Here is a 19,620-nt window from a genome sequence, read left to right on the forward strand (position 1 = left end):
TTTTCCTCTCTGCTCCTCCAGCCAAAACGAAGGCCTGGTTAAGTCATCACATTTTATCCCTCTTTTCTTCAGAAAACTCAAGGAGCAGTCTGGAAACATCGAGGCAGAACTGGAGAAGGTGTTTTCCACCTCTGTCACTGCTGCCATAGTGGAGCCTCCCGCGGCCTCGGCGAGCCCGGAGCTCGTCGCAGCCATCGTGCTCAGCGTCGTCCTGGCCTGCACCCTCATCGCCTTCCTGGTCTACGTGGTCCTGGACGTGAAAAGGAAAAGGTACACAGAGCTCTGCTCCAACTGTATAGTTTATATCTACAGCTCATCAGTTTATTTAAATGTCAGCTTGAGAAAGTTGTCCCATAAGCTGTTGATGTTTGCACGGAGCAGTTGCTTAAGATTTGCTGTGAGTCACAACGCCTGGTGTGCAGATATTAAACAAACACACCACAGGTGGTGAGAAGTCGTTTCTTCTTGTGTTTGTCACGCAGCAACAGCAGAAACAAAGAGTTCTAAACCAGAGAAGGGTGGACAGCAGCAACTGTAACTGTGAAGGGAGGCACAAGTAGCTGTAACACACCCACATGGGTCTCCTCTAAACCCACGAATGCTGAAATCAAGGCAGGTTTTGCTGCTTGACTTCAGTGGCAGCAGGGCCACAAAGCAGAGGAAAACAATTACATTTCCCAGAGGACAGCGAATATTTACCCTACTACCATTATGGAAAAATAGGAAATATTCTAAACAAATCCCCAGAATAATAATGAAAGTAAATATTGTGTGTTAAACTTATGACACAAATAATTCGTCTTCTGTTTCTAAAACAACCATGAAACCAATATTAAAAAAGAATTAATAATCTTATTTGAATGTATTTATCATTTTCAGAAAGCGTGAGCAGCAGCATTTGGTTAAGAAGCAAGCTGAAAGTATGGAGGGCATTGATAACCCGTGGGCCATGGACAAAAAAGGAAGTCTGAAAAGCTTAGAGAAACTAGAGCACATGAATAACGGGTAAGTAGAATGCTGATATCACAAATTTATTAAAAATAGCATAAAAAAGTGTGATTCTAGTTTATTCTGGTACCACAGGATTTTCCTTGGATCCTTCACTAGTATATAGGTCAGTTTTTAAGAACCCTTATAATGACAAGTTAAAAATCTCTACACTTGAAGTAAGCTTTTAATCTTGTATCAAAAATTGCACGGGCACATTCCTACTTACCCTTTAGCAAATTGTCAATCCTTATGCAGAAAAGAACCTTCGGGATACAAGAAGCTACTTAACATTTATTTCCTTGGATAAAATCCCACTAATTTTGAGATCACTGTACATGCTGCTCTCAGAGAGGCTGAGTTTTCTGTGTTCTGAATTCTGTTAACTCTCTTCCAGGAGAAGCGAGGTATTATCATTTGACAACATATACAGCACCAGAGGAGGCGAGGCTGACAAAGATGAAATGCAGGCCCCTGAAAAAGGCAATTACCTTGAGACAATACTGGCAGATTACAATAGTGAACATGAGTATGAAAAAGCTGCTGAACTTGGAAACACGGAGGCCCAGCCCGCTGTGGCATTCATAACAAAACAGGTAATGAGCTTTTTGATTGCAAAGCGTGGAGTGAAAGGTATTTTATTGTTACTCATCAAATAATTGAAGGAATTATTGAAAAAGTTAAACCTGTCACGGAACGGAAAAGAAAACAATCTTTTGTGAAGTAACCCCTGGAAATGTTCAGGGCTGGGTTGGACGGGACTTGATCAACCTGGTGTAGTGGAAGGTGTCCCTGCCCAGGGCAGGGGGGTGGAACTGGATGATCTTTTAAGTTCCCTTCCAACCCAAACCATTCTGTGATTCTATAAAAATCTTAAGAGGAGGGGCTGTTGTCCCTGAGTAGAAGGAGGAGGAGGAAAGACCTGTCATCCAGAAATTATGATTCCTTTCTGCCTGTTATGGAATGTGCACAGTAAAGGGTTCTTGTGTCCGGCTCCAAAAACTTCCAACCTTAAAAGCACTGCTTTGTTTGCAAACTTCACAGACAGAAAATGTAAGTTATACAACTTCCACTGCTTCGAACTTTTCCACACTACCATTTCTAACAGAAATTTCTGCCTCACCTGCACTACATTTTCTTGCAGGACTCCTTTCTGACAGACACAGCCCAGAAATCCGCTCCTCCCATACCACCTCAGCCCCCGTCAGCTGCCCCTGGAAAAGAACTGAAAGGAGTAAAATTCTCAGAAGTGGCAGTGATTTTGGACGCAGATGACGAGCCCGAAGATTACGAGCCCGAAGATGATGAGCCTGAAGGCGATGAGGCTGGCTATGACATCTCTTTATAATAAGGACACTTGATGACGAAAAGCACGATGACAGGACAGAATTTAATGAGCAACAATATGGGGACGCTATCCAGATTTTAATTCTGCTACTGCTGTTATAAGAGAACAAGCAATTTGCCGAAGGTGCTGCTCTGCAGGGCTGCTCCCCCAGCACCGGCGCTGTCTCGCTGTGTATTTAATTTCCTCTGCCGCGTGTCGAATAGCCAAGACAATAAACCCGATTCCCAAGTACTTCTCAGACATCCATTTTCTGTTCTCTGCCGCCGAACTCCGCGCCGCGGTCGCCGCGTGAAAACCCAAGAGCTCGCTTTCCGCTTTTTTTCCTGTTTCTTTGACATTTTTCCTCCCTGTTTTCCAGTTCCGCGGAGCCGGGACCCAGCCCCTTTGGAGCGGAGGAGCGGCGGGGTAAGAGCCGGGACTCCCCTCGGCGGGTTGCGGCTCCCGGTCCCTCCTCCCTCAGCGCGGGGAGGGCGGCGCGGCCTCTCCTTCCTCCTCCTCCTCCTCCGGCGGGGCGGGGAAGTTTCTGGCACCTTCTGGCGGCGGCGGAAGCGGCCGGAGCCGCCATGGCCAAGTGGGGCCAGGGGGATCCCCGCTGGATCGTGGAGGAGCGCGCGGACGCCACCAACGTGAACAACTGGCACTGGTGAGGGCCGGGATGCGGCGGGAATGGGGCGGGATGCGGGGAAGGAGCGGCGGGCGCTGTGAGGGGTGGGTGGTGGGGGGGGTGGAAGGCGGGCGGCGCTGACCCCCCCCCGGCCCCGCCGCTCCCTCATTCCCGGGGCAGGACGGAGCGGGACGCGACCAGCTGGTCCAAGAGGAAGCTGAAGGAGGTGCTGGAGGGGCTGGTGGTGGAGGGCGAGGCCGGGCGGTGCGAGATCGGCGACCTCAAGCACGTGGAGGGCGAGGCGTCCTGCAACAGCCGCAAGGGGAAACTCATCTTCTTCTACGAGTGGAACCTGCGCCTCAGCTGGAAGGGTAAGACAGGGAGAGGGGGAGCCGGGGGAGCCTCGGGGATTGCCGCGGGATGGCAGCGAGCCCCGGCGCGGCCCTGCCAGGGGTGCCTTAGGCGCTGGATCGGGAGCCATTCCCCGGAAAAACGCGCGTGTCTCGGTGACCTGCGGCGGGTCAGAACCGCGGGGACGCTGCGGGAGCCACGTGGGCCCGAACCGTGTAAATGCGTGTTTTTAAATAACCTTGAAACCCGAGCTCGGCGCTTTCCATCCCCCCCCCCCTCCCCTTCTCCCGATGTTTTTCCGCCACACGTTTCTTAGCACCGTTTTCCCAGCCCTCGTTTTGCCTTGCAAGGAGTGAAAATCCCTGCGCTGTGGGTTGCTTACAGCTCCGTGCTTGGGTCATTTTAGCTTCCCAGTGCGCCCAAAACACAGCCGTGTGCTTCCTCACGTGGAGAGCAGGAAGGAGGAGAGCCCAGGAAACGTGAAATTGCACCTATTTCAAAAAAATTTATCGTAGTTTTATAAGAGGATCATAAATTACATGAGGGCAAATAAAACTCTTTAGTGGGAAATGAGGAAGCCAGAAATAATTCTTGATTATTTGGGATGCCCAGGCGTTTTTGTTGTGCTGTATTCATTTGCAGTCCCAGCTCTTGGAGTTGTCCTCAGCTGTGCTTTTCCCATGACAAGCTCTTTATTTGCAGATCAGCTTTTGGTGATATCAGGGAATTCTCTCCATTTATTAGATGGCCTTAAAACTTGACAGCAATTTGTGGACTGTCCCTTGCACTGGAGTAAGAAGCAGGAGGAGCTGATGGGAAAGCACCTGCATGGGAATTTTTCCCTGGATATTTGTAATGCCAAGTGACAGGCTGTTCCTTCCCTCCTTATTTCTCAGGCCTTGAGTGTTACTGTGGGAGGTTTGGCTGACCAGAACAGACTTGGATTTGAAATCTGCTCCTACAATAAGAGGGGACTTTAAAAAAGTACTGTTGTTTGTTTATTTTTTATAGTTTTAAGTGCTCCAAGTGTGTTACAAACTAAGAGCATACTTAGAGTGTGATGTAAATGTTAGCAGAGAGGAAGGCAAACATTGCACTCTGGTGCAGTTCAAATAATTGCCATCAGCTTTTTGACTTTTTTTAAGCTAAGCTGAAATCACCTTAAGTTTTAAACACAGGTTAGTTCGTGTGGTTTGTTTCAGGGTACAAAGCTTAAAAGTAGACAGATACTTTGTTTGTATGTCTATGCAAATTGTTTCTAAACTCTCCTGGGAGGGTGTTTGTAGACAGCTCTGACTTGGGTTAGATGCTCTGAGTGGATCTTGTCTTTGAGAGCTTAGTTTGAAATCCTAAAGAGGGGATTTTTTAATCCCTAAGAAGGAAACCTTTCAGGGAAATCCTAAAAAAAAAAAAGGTGCTGATTTTGTTTTTCCTTAATTTGATAGCCATTACAGTTTTTTGAGAGCTCTGAATTCGAGGTGAGAGTTCAGACTGAACTGCTAAAAGCACTAATTGCTGTAATTAGTTCCTTCTACAAGTCTGCTAGGATAACTAGGACTTCAAGCTATGATTAAAGTGTGGCTATGTAAGGACAAATGATGGAGATCCTGAAATTTGCAGCAGGTTTGGAAAGTCCAGTGTTGGAAAAACATTGTGCTTTGCAATTTATATTAAACAAGAAGGTGAGCAACTGAGGTTACTTAATGTCACTAAAACTGAGCAAAATGGCTGTTCTGTCATTTGTTAGAATATGCAGTGAAGATTTTGATGGATTATTGCACATTGTGATGGAAGCTTTATGAAAACATGTTTGTCCATTTAAAGCAATTTATTTCAACAGTGGGTCTTTCTGAGTGATGTGCTTCACAGTTAACATTCTAAAATAATGGATTGGCAGGAAACAAAAAATAATTTATTTTAGGTCTGTTACTGAAGTCCCGTGGGATTCAAACAAATAATTTGATAGTTGGATAAGAAGGTAATAAAGCTTTGTTTACATTACAGTGTCATTGGAAATGCAGAGCTGTACCAACACTGCCCACGTCATGTTGTCCAACAGCTCTGTTTGTTCACTGACTGGACTTTGCTGCCCAGCACAGACACTATAATTTTGCAATTTGTGAATATTTTGGGAGCTGTGAAAGTTGTTAATAGGATTAGCTGGGTGGATAAGAAGTCAGGTTTGTGTTTTGAGGGGCAAAACTTCTTCCTGCTTGCTTGCACTTCCTTTCTGGGGAGAGCAGCCAAAAATAAGATTGGCTTTGCTGTCTGCAGGGACAACACTGTGTGGTTCTCCTGTACTAATCCTGGTGCTGCAAGGGAGCAGGGAGGAGCACACTGAGGAGGCTGGGTGTGATTTGTGGTGGGCCCAGAAGTGTTTCAGGGCTCAGACTTAACTAGTTTGCACGGCTTTTAGTGGAGCTGCCAGGTTCTCCTGTCTGGTTGAACCTTTCCCTGCGTGGATGTGGCTGTTTGTGGATTAACAGACTTTGCATCTTGTGCAATCCTTCATTGCCTCAGAGCCCGACTGGGGAGGGATCTTTGCCCTTTGCATTGCCAACAGTCCTTCACTGTGTTCCTTGCCAAGAAACACCTGAGCCTTTGGTTGTGTCCTTGCTGTGATCCTGACCAGCAGCACGTGGGGTTCTGCCCCTGCAGTGCCCCGGGATCACACGGTGGTCGTTTCAGGGCAAGCGATTAAAAATAATGGGAGTGATATTAAGTAGTGGCTGGATCGAGCTGGCTCCTGTGAAGGTGAGAGAATCCAAAGAAATACTGCATTTACCTCATGATAATTCCCCCTCTGCAGCTGTGCTCAGCACTGGGTTGGTTGTATTTGGAGTTTTGCCAGCGGGCTGATGAAGCATCTTGCTGGGTTTTGTATGTTTTGACAGTGGGCTGATAAACCTGCACGTTTCTGCTGTTGCTTCCTAAGGAGGTTTTATCATGATCTAAATAGTGAGCTAATTTCAATTATGAAATGTTTTTGCAAGGCAAAGGGGGGGAGAGTCTTCAGTGTAACGAAAAAAGCATCAAACCTTAAATTCAGTCTTTTCAGGCAGAGCAGTCTGGCACAGAACATCCCAGTTCATGGAGGTCATCCCCCTTTAGATGCACATCCTATGCTGGCAGATGTCAGAGCTCCCTGGGAAAGCACTGGCAAACACCTCTGACACTTCAGGTTGCTGTTTAGTGCCTTTCAATGAGCCTCGAGGCAACTCCCTTCAAGTCACACTTGTGTACAGCTCGTTTCCAAGCATAAAAGTCTTGCTATGGGGGAAATAGTTTTTAATAATGCATTTAAGAATTCGTTATGTTAATACAGGTACAGTGAAAGAGTCTGGTGAGAAACATAAGGGATCTGTTGAAATTCCTAACCTGTCAGAAGAAAATGAGGTAGATGATACAGAGGTAGGTGTGAAATACCGGTATGGCTGTATAGGTTCAGAATTCTTAAGTAAAGCATTAACCAACATACAGGCATCATATTTTGATTTATCCTGTCATTAAGTGGGATAATTACACGTGGATAGTTTATTTCATGTTTTTGTTTATTATACTTTGGAATAATGACTTCTCTCTGTTCTCAAATTTACCCGCGAGGAACGTGCACGATTTGCTTTGCTAATTATGGTCTGTGACAAATATATTAACTACAAATATGAGAAGAACTCTGCTTGTAGTCTTAAAAAAAACCACCCCAAACCAACTCCACAAACCACCCCCCAAGCCCTAAGAACTTAAGGAATCTCCATGTTGGTTGTATAGCAGTTGGTGCTGTGGCTTCCACAGATTCCTCAGCAACTCTTGTCTATCCTTGATGAACTGAGTGGAGATACTACATTAATTTAAGTCAAAACCCAAGAGGACCTATTTTTAGCAAAGGTCAGCTGCTCTGAGAAGATAATGAACTGAAATTGCAGCTGTCCTCTGAGCACAGTAAACAAAGCCCAAATGCTTGCCTTTGTTGCCAGAACCCAAAAGGCTCCTGATCAAGTGTCTCTTAGATGTGTCATTTTTCTGTTTCTAGATAAATGTCAGCAAGAAGAAAGGGGAAGGTGACGTTCTGAAGGACCTGATGAGAACTGAAGGAACCACCAAAGTCAGAGAGGCCCTGAGAGATTACCTGAAAGCACTTAAAACAGGTAAATTCAACAGCATGTTTTGTTTCTGTGTGGGCATCTCTCCAGAACAGGTTGGTCATACATTGACAAGTCCTTGGGTTTGTATTGTTTTTATTTTTAATCTGTTCCTAATGAAAATACGTGGGGAAACTGGATTGGAGTTTTATGTCCTATTCAGTGCCCCTGCACAGTTCTACCCCTTCTCCACAGTTTTGGTGATCTTTATTGTGTACCTGAGTGTCAGGGTGATGGTACAGCTGAATTTCACACTGAAAAGTGCTTTCCTTCCTTCCAGAGTTTACCTTGGGAATGATTCTGCCAACAAAAGCCCCTGTTGGTCAGGAGCTGCCCACAGAGCGAAAACCAAGTGGGAACACCGTGCAAGTATGTTGGCTTTAGCTTTTTTTCCCCACTGAATTTAGTGACTCCCAATTAATACTACTATTAAATAAATACAGAAATACATTGTATAATTGCCATGTTTTCACAGCAATGTGTGTTTGAGAATGTGCAGGTAACAACAGTCCTGCCATGTCAGAACTTCTAAGATCTTGGACTTACTCACGCGACTGTTTTCTGCTTTTCAGGACTCTGTTTCACCACAGTCTCTGGATACAGTTGGAGTAAAAATTCCAACAGTGAGGATACTTATGAGGGAAATGTTCAACTCTCCAGCTGATGAACTTTACAGCATCTTCACCACAAAGGAAGTAAGTGATATTTTCAGAAGGCATTGTAACAATGTGGATGTTGATCCAGCTGAATAGTTGTGTAAGTAAGGAATGTGTCACAGTGTCAAGTACAGATTCCACTTTTACCTTTTTAATAACAGCTGAATAGGTTGCCTGAGACCTTTTTTTCCCCACTTTTTACCTTAACAGGAAGAAAAACCAACTAAACAAAGGGAAGCTGCATCTTTCTGTAGTTTTTGTGCAGCTCAGTCTCAATCTCCTTTGCTGCTTAGGAAAAGCTTTGCTGTTTGATGTTCAGGAGCCTGAAGGGCTCAGTAATGGCACTGCCATTATCCACAACCTGCAGGTTAATTAGATTAATTACTGGAGGTGTGAAATACAAATTCACTAATTTGGGGTTTGTGTCCTTCATAAGGGCCTGTGTTGGAGAACTTTAAATGACAATCCCAGCGCTTCCCTCGGGAAACAAGAGCTGTTGCTCCATTTCCCTCATTTCCCAACGTAGGAACAGCCAGTTCTGTCTGTGCCTGTGTATGTGCTGTGGCCATACCCCCTGCATGTGACCAGTCTGTCCTGCTCTCTGTTTACCCTGCAGGTTTCTCAGTGTTTATATTCTCATCCTGTCACCTCACTGGACCTCACTGCAGTGCTCTATAAAATCAAAAGCCTGATGAGTGTTTAAAGACTCTTACATATATCACAGTTAGTTTTAATTTCTTCAGCCAATCTCTCTTCTCTGCTAGTATTTTTATGGGTGTGTTCTTTTTTGTTAGTTAGTACAGAAGTTTTCCAAGTGCCCAGCTGTGATTGAAGCAGAGAAAGGAGGCAAACTCCAGATGTTTGAGGGCTGTGTCAGCGGGGAATACACAGAACTGGTAAGAAGCTCCTCCTCTGCACTTCAAAAATGGGGGGAAGGGTGTTACCTCATTTTTTGAAACAAAAAGTAGTGTAAATTTGTGACCTTTCAGCTTCCTTAATGCCTGTTTCAGTTCCTGTATTTCAAAGCCAAACAGGTGCTCGTTTGTTGTTTGGTTTTTCTTCCCCCTGAGAAGAGCAGGCACTGCCCACACCTAATGACCTGCACTGGGGTGGGGGGGAAGAAGCACAGTCCTGTTTAACCAGGAGTGACAAAGCAGGTTTAAGGTGTACCTCTTGTATTCATTCCTCTTTTAACTGGAGAACTGATTTTTGTTCAGCTCAGGGCAAACCGTTACCTGCTGTGGAAGCAGAGGGAAGTCAGTTCTGTTCATCAGCCTTTGCTGATAAGGATCTATTAGATCAGGATCTGTTTAAATGAAAAGTCAGAATACAGACTCTCCCCTGAGCTGGTGTTTGTGCCAGCAGTGCCTCATTCAGGCAGGCTGGGCTGGGTGACAGTGACAACACTTACACGTTGCAGCAGGGCAGACACGGCTCGTGCTGGTGCCCGTTTCAAGGTCTGCCAGAAAATCAATGGTGTCTGTGCAGTAACTAATGAGCCCTGACCTTTTCCCACAGCCAGAACACAACATGGAATGCAGCAAGCTGAGAGCTCCAGGAAAACAGTTTATTGCAAAAATCAAACCCTAGTCTTTGTCTTGGTTTACATGCATGTGTCTCCTTGGTTTTCAGGGGGAATAATCTCCGATGCTAACTGGAGAACATCCTTCTCTTCCTCCAGGTCCCAAGCCAAAGAATTGTCCTGAAGTGGCGGTGTAGGAGTTGGCCTGATGGTGAGTCTTTGTGAGGAATTCTGATATTAGAGGCCTCCTTTGCAGGGAGAAGGACCAACCCTGGCAGGGACAGCGTTCCTGGCCGGATTCTCCCTCGGTCCGTGTTCTTGGACAGCAGCCTGGTGTCCAGAGGTGAAAAGACAGACACAGGCAGCAGCAGCAGAGAGGAAAGCAGCAGCAACAACTGCAATTCCTTAAAAAACACATGGCTGAAATGTGCTATTTTCTTCCCCCAGAACACTATGCAACAGTTGCCTTGACCTTCCAGGACGCGGCGGCTCAGACGGAGCTGCAGCTGGAATGCACAGGAGTTCCCGTCGCCGCCGAGGAGAGCACCAGGCAGTGCTGGAAGAAGCAATATTTTGAAGAAATCCATCTTTTACTGCAGCAGTCCCAAGACAGCATGGAATGATGACAGCACTGTAGTTTTGTTAGGGCATTACTTTTTATACTTTGTTAACAATTTGGTTTTCTAAAAAAAAAAAAAAAAAAAAAAAAAAAAAAAAAAGGAAAAGGAAAAAAATAGTAATTTATTTGTGGGAAGAATAAAGACCCACTTCTATGATACTGTATATAATTTAAACATTATTTATGGATTTTCAGTGACTGAGGAGCAAGGCAGATTATGGATATAGACAGCTTTTCTTGGGGAGACTGACCTCTGCTCTGCTTGTCTGCAGCCTCAGAGATAATAATGATTGAGCTGCAGTCAGGACTGTGGTAGGACTCACACTTCCAGCAGAGGTAGGTGAGCTACAGCAATCCACAGGAAGCATTTCCAGTTCCTAAATATTCAGTGAATTGAGTGGCAAAATTCCTGCAGGAGATGGTTCCCAGCAGAGGTGAGCCCAAAGGGATTATCAAACTGCTGATCCAGTAGATCTTTCAAGAAACAGGGGGGGGTATCATTTACAGCCTCTTTAAATACTTTGTTAGATTGTTTTAACTGCAGACAGATTTTGTTTCTGACTGCAGTTTTAGGGAAAGACAATTAACAATGTCATGTAATTATTAAGTCTGCATGCACTGTACTCCCTTACTTGACCTCAGTGTGACATTTATTTTGGAAGCAACCAACAGCACTAGTGCTTTCTGCAGTTCTGCAAGCCTTCCACTTCAATCATTTATGGCCCTCTGCAATTCTGTACCTCAAATTAAAGAGAACAGCTGTCGGAGAATTGTGACAGGAGCAAAGTTGGGATACTGAAAGCAGCAAGGTGAGCAAGGCTAACTTAGTTCTCAGATGCTTTATAAGAAGTGTACAAATCCAATATGCAATTTGCAGCAGACCACAAAAGGGCTGCCTTTGGAAAACGTGCTTGGCTCAATAAAAGATGTGACTTTACCTGCAGTTTATTTTCTCCATAAACCAATCCTGCCACACTAAATGAGTTTAAGTCCTGTAAATTTTCATTTTACTCAGCGAGTTTGTAAAATTAAAATTTTTAGGACTTAAACTCATCCAGCCAACGAACGAGTTTAAGTCCTAAAAATTTTAATTTTACAGGGCACCAACATATGGCAACCTTCCCACCCAAAACCTTCCATCCTCCAGAGGATACAGATGTGCTGCTCTCTGCCTCAGGCCGGGTTATCCCTGAAAAGCTGCAGGCATTTATTAACCCCTTTGAACTGAGGTGAGCTCTGGTAGTAACAATAAACACCTCCAGAGGCTCAGACTGGTTACTGTGGGTTGTACTGGGTGTGGTTTAGGTGTCCACATGGAGGGTGGGAAACAGCCCCTTGAGAAGTGTCATATTTTAACATCTTCCTTTTCCTGAATCTTCAGAATTTAGTTACCTTTCTCCATGAATATTCCAGGAAAAAAAAGCCTGACATTTTGAATACAAAAATAATTTAGGGACAAAATAGAAATAAAAAAAAAATAGAGAATCAAGGTTTAAAACAGATCAGCCTTCAACAGGTTAGAGTGCAGATGCTCCAAGAGATTTGGTGACAATTCAGTAATTCAGAGCAGGTTCTTATATGCAATTCCAAGTTTCTTTAAACACTGAAACTACAGCCCTGGTACTTCTTGTCTCCTCCCACTAACTGCAATGGCCAGTTGCTGATCACCAGCAGTAAAAGACAAGACTCACCTGTGTCCAGCATTCCACGGCTTTCTTCACATGCCAAAATCCCGGGAACACGCCACAGCTGCTGCTGGGAGGGCAAGGACTGTGAGGAGGAACAGCCCCAGTGACCCTCCTTTCCTCCCTGGGAAAGGATTTTTTGCACAATTTCAGTGTGTTCTTATAATGTTCTATAGAACATGCCAAGAACATGCTAACGTCATGCTAAGAACATGTGAACATCAGGCAAAAAAATCTTAAATTTGCTTTTTGTAAGCATGACAGTCACATGTTCTTAGCATGATTTAAGCATGTTGTAAATAACATGCCAACATCATGCAAAGAGCATGCTAAGAACATGAGAATGTCACGTTAAGAACACGCTAATGTCATGCTAAGAATGTGAACATCATGCAAAAAACCATAGATTCGCTTTTTGTAAGCATGACAGTCACGTTTTTACCATGATTTAAGCATGTTGTAAATAACATGCCAAGAACATGCTAATGTCATGCTAGGAGCATGCCAATGTCATGCTAAGAACATGAGAATGTCATGGTAAGAACATGTGAACATCATGAAAAAATCTTAAGATTTGACTCTTGTAAGCATGACAGTCATGTTCTTAGCATGATTTAAGCATGTTGTAATTAACATGCCAAGAACATGCTAACATCATGCTAAGAACATGCTAATGTCATGCTAAGAACATGTGAACATCATGCAACCCCCCCTTAGATTCTCTTTTTTGTAAGCATGACTTTCACATGTTCTTAGCATGTTCTGGATAACATGCGAAGAACATGCTAATGTCATGCTAATAACATGTTAGTGTCATGCTAAGAACATGTGAACATCATGAAAAAACTTAAGATTTGACTTTTGTAAGCTTGACAGTCACATGTTCTTAGCATGATTTAGGCATGTTGTAATTAACATGCCAAGAACATGCTAACGTCATGCTAAGAACATGAGAATGTCACGCTAAGAACATGCTAATGTCATGCTAAGAACATGAGAATGTCATGGGAGGAACATGTGAACATCATGCAAAAAAATCTTAAATTTGTTTTTGTAAGCATGACAGTCACATGTTCTTAGCATGATTTAAGCATGTTGTAATTAACATGCCAAGAACATGCTAATATCATGCTAAGAACATGAGAATGTCACACTAAGAACATGCTAATGTCATGCTAAGAACATGTGAACATCATGCAAAAAAATACCAGATTTGCTTTTTGTAAGCATGACAGTCACATGTTCTTAGCATGTTGTAAATAACATGCCAAGAACATGCTAATGTCATGCTAGGAGCATGCTAATGTCATGCTAAGAACATGCGAATGTCATGGTAAGAACATGTGAACATCAGGAAAAAATCTTAAGATTTGACTTTTGTAAGCATGACAGTCACATGTTCTTAGCATGATTTAAGCATGTTGTACTTAACATGCCAAGAACATGCTAACATCATGCTAAGAACATGCTAATGTCATGCTAAGAACATGTGAACATCATGCAACCCCCCCTTAGATTCTTTTTTGTAAGCATGACTTTCACATGTTCTTAGCATGATGTTAGCATGTTCTGGATAACATGTGAAGAGTATACTAATGTCATGCTAAGAACATGGTAGTGTCATGCTAAGAACATGTGAACATAATGCAAAAAAATCTTAGATTTGTTTTGTAAGCATGACAGTCACATGTTCTTAGCATGATTTAGGCATGTTGTAATTAACATGCCAAGAACATGCTAACGTCATGCTAAGAACATGAGAATGTCACGCTAAGAACATGCTAATGTCATGCTAAGAACATGAGAATGTCATGGTAAGAACATGTGAACATCATGAAAAAAGCTTAGATTCTATTTTGTAAGCATGACAGTCACATGTTCTTAGCATGATTTAAGCATGTTGTAATTAACATGCCAAGAACATGCTTACATCATGCTAAGAACATGCTAATGTCATGCTAAGAACATGTGACTGTCATGCTTACAAAAATAGAATCTAAGATTTTTTTCGTGACGCTCACATGTTCTTAGCATGTTCTGAATAACATGGGAAGAGCACGCTAATGTCATGCAAAGAACATGTGAACATCATGCAAAAAAAATCTTAGATTCTATTTTGTAAGCATGACAGTCACATGTTCTTAGCATGATTTAAGCATGTTGTAATTAACATGCCAAGAACATGCTAACGTCATACTAAGAACATGCTAACATCATGCTAAGAACATGTGAACATCATCCAAAAATGTTAATATTCCCTTTTTAAGCATGACGTTCACATGTTCTTAGCATGACATTCGCATGTTCTTAGCATGACATTAGCATGTTCTTGGCATGTTATTTACAACATGCTAAGAACATGTGACTGTCATGCTTACAAAAAGCAAATCTGGTATTTTTTGCATGATGTTCACATGTTCTTAGCATGACATTAGCATGTTCTTAGCGTGACATTCTCATGTTCTTAGCATGACATTAGCGTGCTCTTGGCATGTTAATTACAACATGCCTAAATCATGCTAAGAACATGTGACTGTCATGCTTACAAAATAGAATCTGATTTTGTTGCATGATGTTCACATGTTATTAGCATGACATTAGCATGTTCTTCCCATGTTATTCAGAACATGCTAAGAACATGTGACAGTCATGCTTACAAAAAAAGAGAATCTAAGGGGGTTTGCATGATGTTCACATGTTCTTAGCATGACATTAGCATGTTCTTAGCATGATTTTAGCATGTTCTTGGCATGTTACTTACAACATGCTTAAATCATGCTAAGAACATGTGACTGTCATGCTTACAAAAAAGCAAATCTGATTTTCTTTGCGTGACGTTCACATGTTCTTAGCATGACATTAGCGTGCTCTTAGCATGACATTAGCGTGCTCTTGGCATGTTATTCAGAACATGCTAACATCATGCTAAGAACACATGAACGTCATACTCGTAAAAAGTGTATCTAATATTTTTGCATGACGGTCACATGTTCTTAGCATGACATTCTCGTGTTCTTAGCATGATGTTAGCATGTTCTTGGCATGACATTAGCATGTTCTTAGCATGACATTAGCGTGCTCTTGGTATGTTAATTACAACATGCTTAAATCATGCTAAGAACATGTGACTGTCATGCTTACAAAATAGAATCTGATTTTGTTGCATGATGTTCACATGTTCTTAGCATGACACTACCATGTTCTTAGCATGACATTAGCATGCTCTTCACATGTTATCCAGAACATGCTAACGTCATGCTAAGAACATGTGACAGTCATGCTTACAAAAAAGAATCTAAGGGGGTTGTATGATGTTCACATGTTCTTAGCATGACATTAGCATGTTCTTAGCATGATGTTAGCATGTTCCTGTCATGTTAATTACAACATGCTTAAATCATGCTAAGAACATGTGACTGTCATGCTTACAAAAGTCAAATCTTAAGATTTTTTGCCTGATGTTCACATGTTCTTAGCATGACATTCTCATGTTCTTAGCATGACATTAGTATGTTCTTAGCGTGACATTAGCATGTTCTTAGCGTGACATTAGCATGTTCTTAGCATGACATTCTCATGTTCTTAGCATGTTATTTACAACATGCTTAAATCATGGTAAAAACATGTGACTGTCATGCTTACAAAAAGCAAATCTATGGTTTTTTGCCTGATGTTCACGTTCTTAGCATGACAGTAGCATGTTCTTAACATGACATTCTCATGTTCTTAGCATGCTCTTTGCATGATGTTGGCATGTTAATTACAACATGCCTAAATCATGCTAAGAACATGTGACTGTCATGCTTACAAAAAGCAAATTTAAGATTTTTTTGCCTGATGTTCACAAGTTCTTAGCATGACATTGGCATGTTCTTAGAGTGACATTCTCATGTTCTTAGCATGACATTAGCATGTTCTTGGCATGTTAATTACAACATGCCTAAATCATGCTAAGAACATGTGACTGTCATGCTTACAAAAAGCAAATCTGGTATTTTTTTGCATGATGTTCACATGTTCTTAGCATGACATTAGCATGTTCCTAGCATGACATTCTCATGTTCTTAGCATGATATTAGCATGTTCTTGGCATGTTACATAGAACATGATAAGAACATGTGAAAATCATGCAAAAAAAAATATCTGAGCTTGGCTTTTTCCCCAGCTGAAGGTTCCATTGCCTGCACACAGCCTGGAGTGAGAGAAATCCCAGGGAAAAGTTCCTTTCACCTGTTCCAGGGGCCCTTCAGGAGGATTTCCAGCAAAGCAGTTTCTTCTAAAATGGGTGCTGAAAGTTCTCAGAGAGTCTGCAACAAAAAGCAAAAAATGGTAAATGACTGGTGAGCTGAGAAAGCCAAAGGGGAAAAAAAATTCAGTGGGAATGATGTGATTTGTTATATTATGGCCAAAAATCAGTAGAGAGGATGGTTTCAACAGTTTGAGTCCCACAGCAGAGCTGACTGTGCAGGGAGATGCTTTTAAATAGAAAAAGTTTAATTTTGGAGGGGTTAAATGGGAGGTGGAACTTCCAGGAGGAAATAAATAATAATAAAATGAGAGGTGGGATAAAGCCTGGAAGAAAATCAAAGCTTTAAGAGGTTGAGGGAGCCAGTTAATGATTAAAGGGTTTAGGGTTAAAGGGTTTTCAAAGGCAGGGATAAGGGAACATTCTTGAAGGCAATGAAATACAAACCAGAAAACTGATGTGAAGTCAAAGGGGAATCCTGTGGAAAAAATAATGGCTTACAGAGCACGTAAAATGAGGGGCACGGAGGATAAACAGCTGGAAACAGGATGTGGAAGAGCAGACATTTGTGTTTTACTTCTGTTTAAAAAATACAGGGGAAAAAAAAACCCACCTCAATAAAATTGCAGGAATACTCCAGGGGGAAATGAGAAGGTAATGTAAGAGAAGAGCAGTAAAAATAATCACATTTCTGGTAATCTTGCCATGATTAATGGGGTAATATTTGTGTATCCTTTATGAAAGAATTATTAAGTGCTGTTTATAGTTAGTCTACTGAAAATGAGATAAAAACCATCCCAACAAACAGGATCCCCCTCTCCAGTACCAATTATGGTGTGACCTCATCCTGGGGGAGGAGATAAAGCCAACAAAGGGCAAGAGCTGGAACTGAGGTCAGACAACTTACCAACAGTGTTAATAAGGGTGATTAATTAACTGAAACTACTCACCAAATTACAAGGGCTGCTGCATCTCAAAGATCTTTAGAGCCATTGGGAAATATCTTCCTAAAGACAACCTGACCAACCACAACTCACTTGGTTTGGCAGAGACTTGAGAGCTGAATTTTGATTGTAGAAGTTCTGACCAGAAAAAAACTGTTGAAGATTTCTCTGAATCACAACCTGGGGAGAAGCTGATCAGAAAAGGTAATAAAATCATTCCTAAAGAGAGCAAAACCATAATTACTTCATGTCTGATAAATGAGACCAACTTCACACTCACCAGCATCAGCAGTGTCTGTTAATGCAGGAGTAAAAGTGCTAAAAGGGAATTTAAAGTGTGAACTTTAAAGAGAAATTATTAATTACACAAGGTTAAAACAATGAGAGTAGATTTAAAGGGAGCAAGAATATCATATAATAGACTCAAGGAGAAGCAAATGATACTAAACTGTAGTAAATGGTAGATGGAATGAAAGAATTCAGAAGAAAAAAGACCAAAATAGATGTATTATGAAGGCAGTAGAAAAACAAATGAGCTAAGCAACTGGAAAGTGAAACTGAAAATGCAGTTTAATTGGATATTAAAACCAGTATCACTGACAGGCCAAAAGGTCACATAGGAAATGGATATTGCTCAGAAGTAACAGGAGGAAACAGGACGGGAGAGGTGATAAAAGTCATTCCAGCATTCCAGGGCTGTAGCAGCTGTCAAAAATGAGGGAGCACAGCCAGGGAGAGGGGAAAAAGAAAGGAAGTCTGCAAATGGTGCAGGAGAAAAATGACATCATCACACAGGTTAAAATGAAGGAAAGGAGATGCCAAGTTGCACTGGCTTCTGACAGCACTTCATGCTCCAACACCGAGCACCAGCCTCTCCACATTTGTGCACAGAAACCAGACCAGCACCAGATTTCCAGCAGTCCTGCCCACCTGCCCTTCATCTCTCTGCTGCTCTTGCACTTACTTAGGAGGTTCTTTGCTGACAAATCCAGAGACTGAAGCAACATATTATAAACAAATGAAAAGTCATCACAATCAGTTTAATGAAGTGCACAGAATAGCAATTGATCATGTCAATAAAAATAAAACAATTAATTTTACATCAAGTGTGCTTTATTTCCTCCACAGGTATTCTGTTAAATAAAGCACCATATATATACTGCCAGGCCACAGCTAAAGAGGATTCTTTACAGAATCAAATTTCTTGTGGTTGTTTAGTATACAAGTAAACTTAATTTTGATAATAAGAACCACAGCGATCTGAGGCAATCTGCCTCGATTATAAGGTACAAAACTGGCACAGAGGACACCATATTATACACAGTAAAAATGCCATAAGTTTAAATTACATCATACAGGGCCAGGAGGCCCTGTCTCCCAGACAGCCATATTAAATGAAAGCCACTACAGTGAACTCTTAATTACATAAAACATAGCCATTATCTGATTGCCCTTTAAGAAAGTGTACGGTAGGATGCAAAATAAAATAAAATTAAAAACAAAGAAAAGGATCTGGAGTTCTGCCTGACCAAGAATGAAGCATATAAATCTATCTTGCCATTCAAGCAGAGAGCACTGGACAAACTGAAGCACAAAACAGAAATAAGCAAAACTTATACAAACAGCATTTTTGGAGGGGAGGGGGGAGGGAGAAGAAGGATTTTAAAAAAAAAAAAAATACTTAAAAGCAGACATGCTCCATCTAATGTCAAGAAGCAGCTTGGTTTCCTTTCCCGGATATCCGTGTGACCACGTGAATCGTAGACTCAATGGTCCTGCACAGGATGTCTAAAATGTCCTGCTGCTGCATGTGACTAAAAAGTCCTCTGGAATGGCCACAGCTGATTGCTAAACTCGTGTCGGGGTCCTGGGCCGGTAAGGCTTGGCCGTCGCAGCCCCGCAGGTCTGCGAGGTCGGATAAAACCGCGGAGATCGACGTGGAAGGGAACTCCGAGTCCTCCTCGGCTCCCATGGAATCCTTGGGAGCCTGCAGGTCTTTGAACTCTTTGCACTCCTCGAATTTCCCGTTTCCCGGCTGCTCCTCCGCGTGCTGCGCCCGCGTGGCCAACAGTATGTCTTCTGAAAACGAAGAAGGGCCTTCCATTCTGTACTCCTTGACAGAACTGCTCTCGGGGGACGGAGGGTCCTGCTCCGTGCCCGGATCGATGATGGAGGAGTCCCGTGTCTCGTTGTCCGAAGTGCTGGTGGGGGTCAGAGCCTCCCTGGGCTCAGCTTTGATGTCGCTGAGGCAACTGTCCACCGTGTGCTCCTCGTCGCTGCTGACCCGCCGCCGCTTCACGGGAGTCGCTCCTTCATCGTCTGCAAGGAACGGGAAAACTGGCTCAGGGAAAAGGCGCTTTTCCTGCCGCTCCCGCCCGCTTGCACATTCCCATCCTTTCCCACCTTCAACAAATACTTATTTCCTGAGGGAAAATTCATGCAATTCATGAATTTTAGCTCCGTAATAAAGTATTTCCCGTGCAGTGCTGGACCGAGGAATGGCCCACCCTGCAGGGATA

At 42.7% G+C, this 19,620-nt stretch overlaps 3 protein-coding genes and 2 long non-coding RNA genes across 14 annotated transcripts in view; 3 read left to right on the forward strand and 2 right to left on the reverse strand.

Annotated features, from left to right (window-relative positions):
• Positions 1 to 2,607, forward strand: part of LOC127473410 (protocadherin Fat 4-like) — a 37,082-nt gene extending 34,475 nt beyond the window's left edge. The window contains exons 41-44 of the mRNA XM_051792975.1: positions 73 to 270; positions 880 to 1,005; positions 1,385 to 1,583; positions 2,132 to 2,607. Coding sequence (XP_051648935.1) covers positions 73 to 270; positions 880 to 1,005; positions 1,385 to 1,583; positions 2,132 to 2,335 — 727 coding nt within the window. The 3' untranslated portion in view covers positions 2,336 to 2,607. The remainder of the gene's footprint in view (positions 1 to 72; positions 271 to 879; positions 1,006 to 1,384; positions 1,584 to 2,131) is intronic.
• Positions 2,608 to 2,830: 223 nt separating this feature from the next.
• LOC127473412 (activator of 90 kDa heat shock protein ATPase homolog 2-like) lies at positions 2,831 to 11,163 on the forward strand. Its single transcript, XM_051792981.1, has 9 exons — positions 2,831 to 2,978; positions 3,120 to 3,310; positions 6,616 to 6,701; positions 7,321 to 7,435; positions 7,710 to 7,798; positions 8,002 to 8,124; positions 8,880 to 8,981; positions 9,767 to 9,818; positions 10,055 to 11,163. The coding sequence occupies exons 1-9, from the start codon at positions 2,899 to 2,901 to the stop codon at positions 10,228 to 10,230; spliced, it is 1,014 nt and encodes a 337-aa protein (XP_051648941.1). The 5' UTR covers positions 2,831 to 2,898; the 3' UTR covers positions 10,231 to 11,163.
• A 1,503-nt stretch (positions 11,164 to 12,666) lies between these two features.
• On the forward strand, positions 12,667 to 15,821 carry LOC127473413 (uncharacterized). The gene is made up of 3 exons (XR_007905443.1): positions 12,667 to 12,958; positions 14,020 to 14,303; positions 15,358 to 15,821. It is a non-coding gene; the product is annotated as an uncharacterized LOC127473413 (long non-coding RNA).
• LOC127473415 (uncharacterized) lies at positions 14,296 to 15,877 on the reverse strand. Its single transcript, XR_007905445.1, has 3 exons — positions 15,817 to 15,877; positions 14,959 to 14,991; positions 14,296 to 14,352 (listed from the first exon to the last, which is right to left on the reverse strand). It is a non-coding gene; the product is annotated as an uncharacterized LOC127473415 (long non-coding RNA).
• Positions 15,878 to 18,120: 2,243 nt separating this feature from the next.
• Positions 18,121 to 19,620, reverse strand: part of USP34 (ubiquitin specific peptidase 34) — a 147,118-nt gene continuing 145,618 nt past the window's right edge. For all 10 annotated transcript variants that reach the window (XM_051792973.1, XM_051792972.1, XM_051792974.1 and 7 more), the window contains one exon: positions 18,121 to 19,420. In XM_051792973.1, the coding sequence (XP_051648933.1) occupies positions 18,810 to 19,420 (611 nt within the window). In that variant the 3' untranslated portion in view covers positions 18,121 to 18,809. The remainder of the gene's footprint in view (positions 19,421 to 19,620) is intronic.

The sequence above is a fragment of the Manacus candei genome, unplaced genomic scaffold, assembly GCF_025592945.1.
Source record: "Manacus candei isolate 608988 ecotype Guabito, Panama unplaced genomic scaffold, ASM2559294v1 h1tg000035l, whole genome shotgun sequence".
Lineage (NCBI taxonomy): Eukaryota > Metazoa > Chordata > Aves > Passeriformes > Pipridae > Manacus > Manacus candei.

Coding starts and splice junctions, on each gene's coding strand:
- LOC127473412 (XM_051792981.1), top strand. CDS start 2,899: ATGGCCAAGTGGGGCCAGGGGGATCCCCGCTGGATCGTGGAGGAGCGC. Junction 2,979..3,119: donor AACGTGAACAACTGGCACTG/GTGAGGGCCGGG, acceptor TTCCCGGGGCAG/GACGGAGCGGGACGCGACCA. Junction 3,311..6,615: donor CCTGCGCCTCAGCTGGAAGG/GTAAGACAGGGA, acceptor ATGTTAATACAG/GTACAGTGAAAGAGTCTGGT.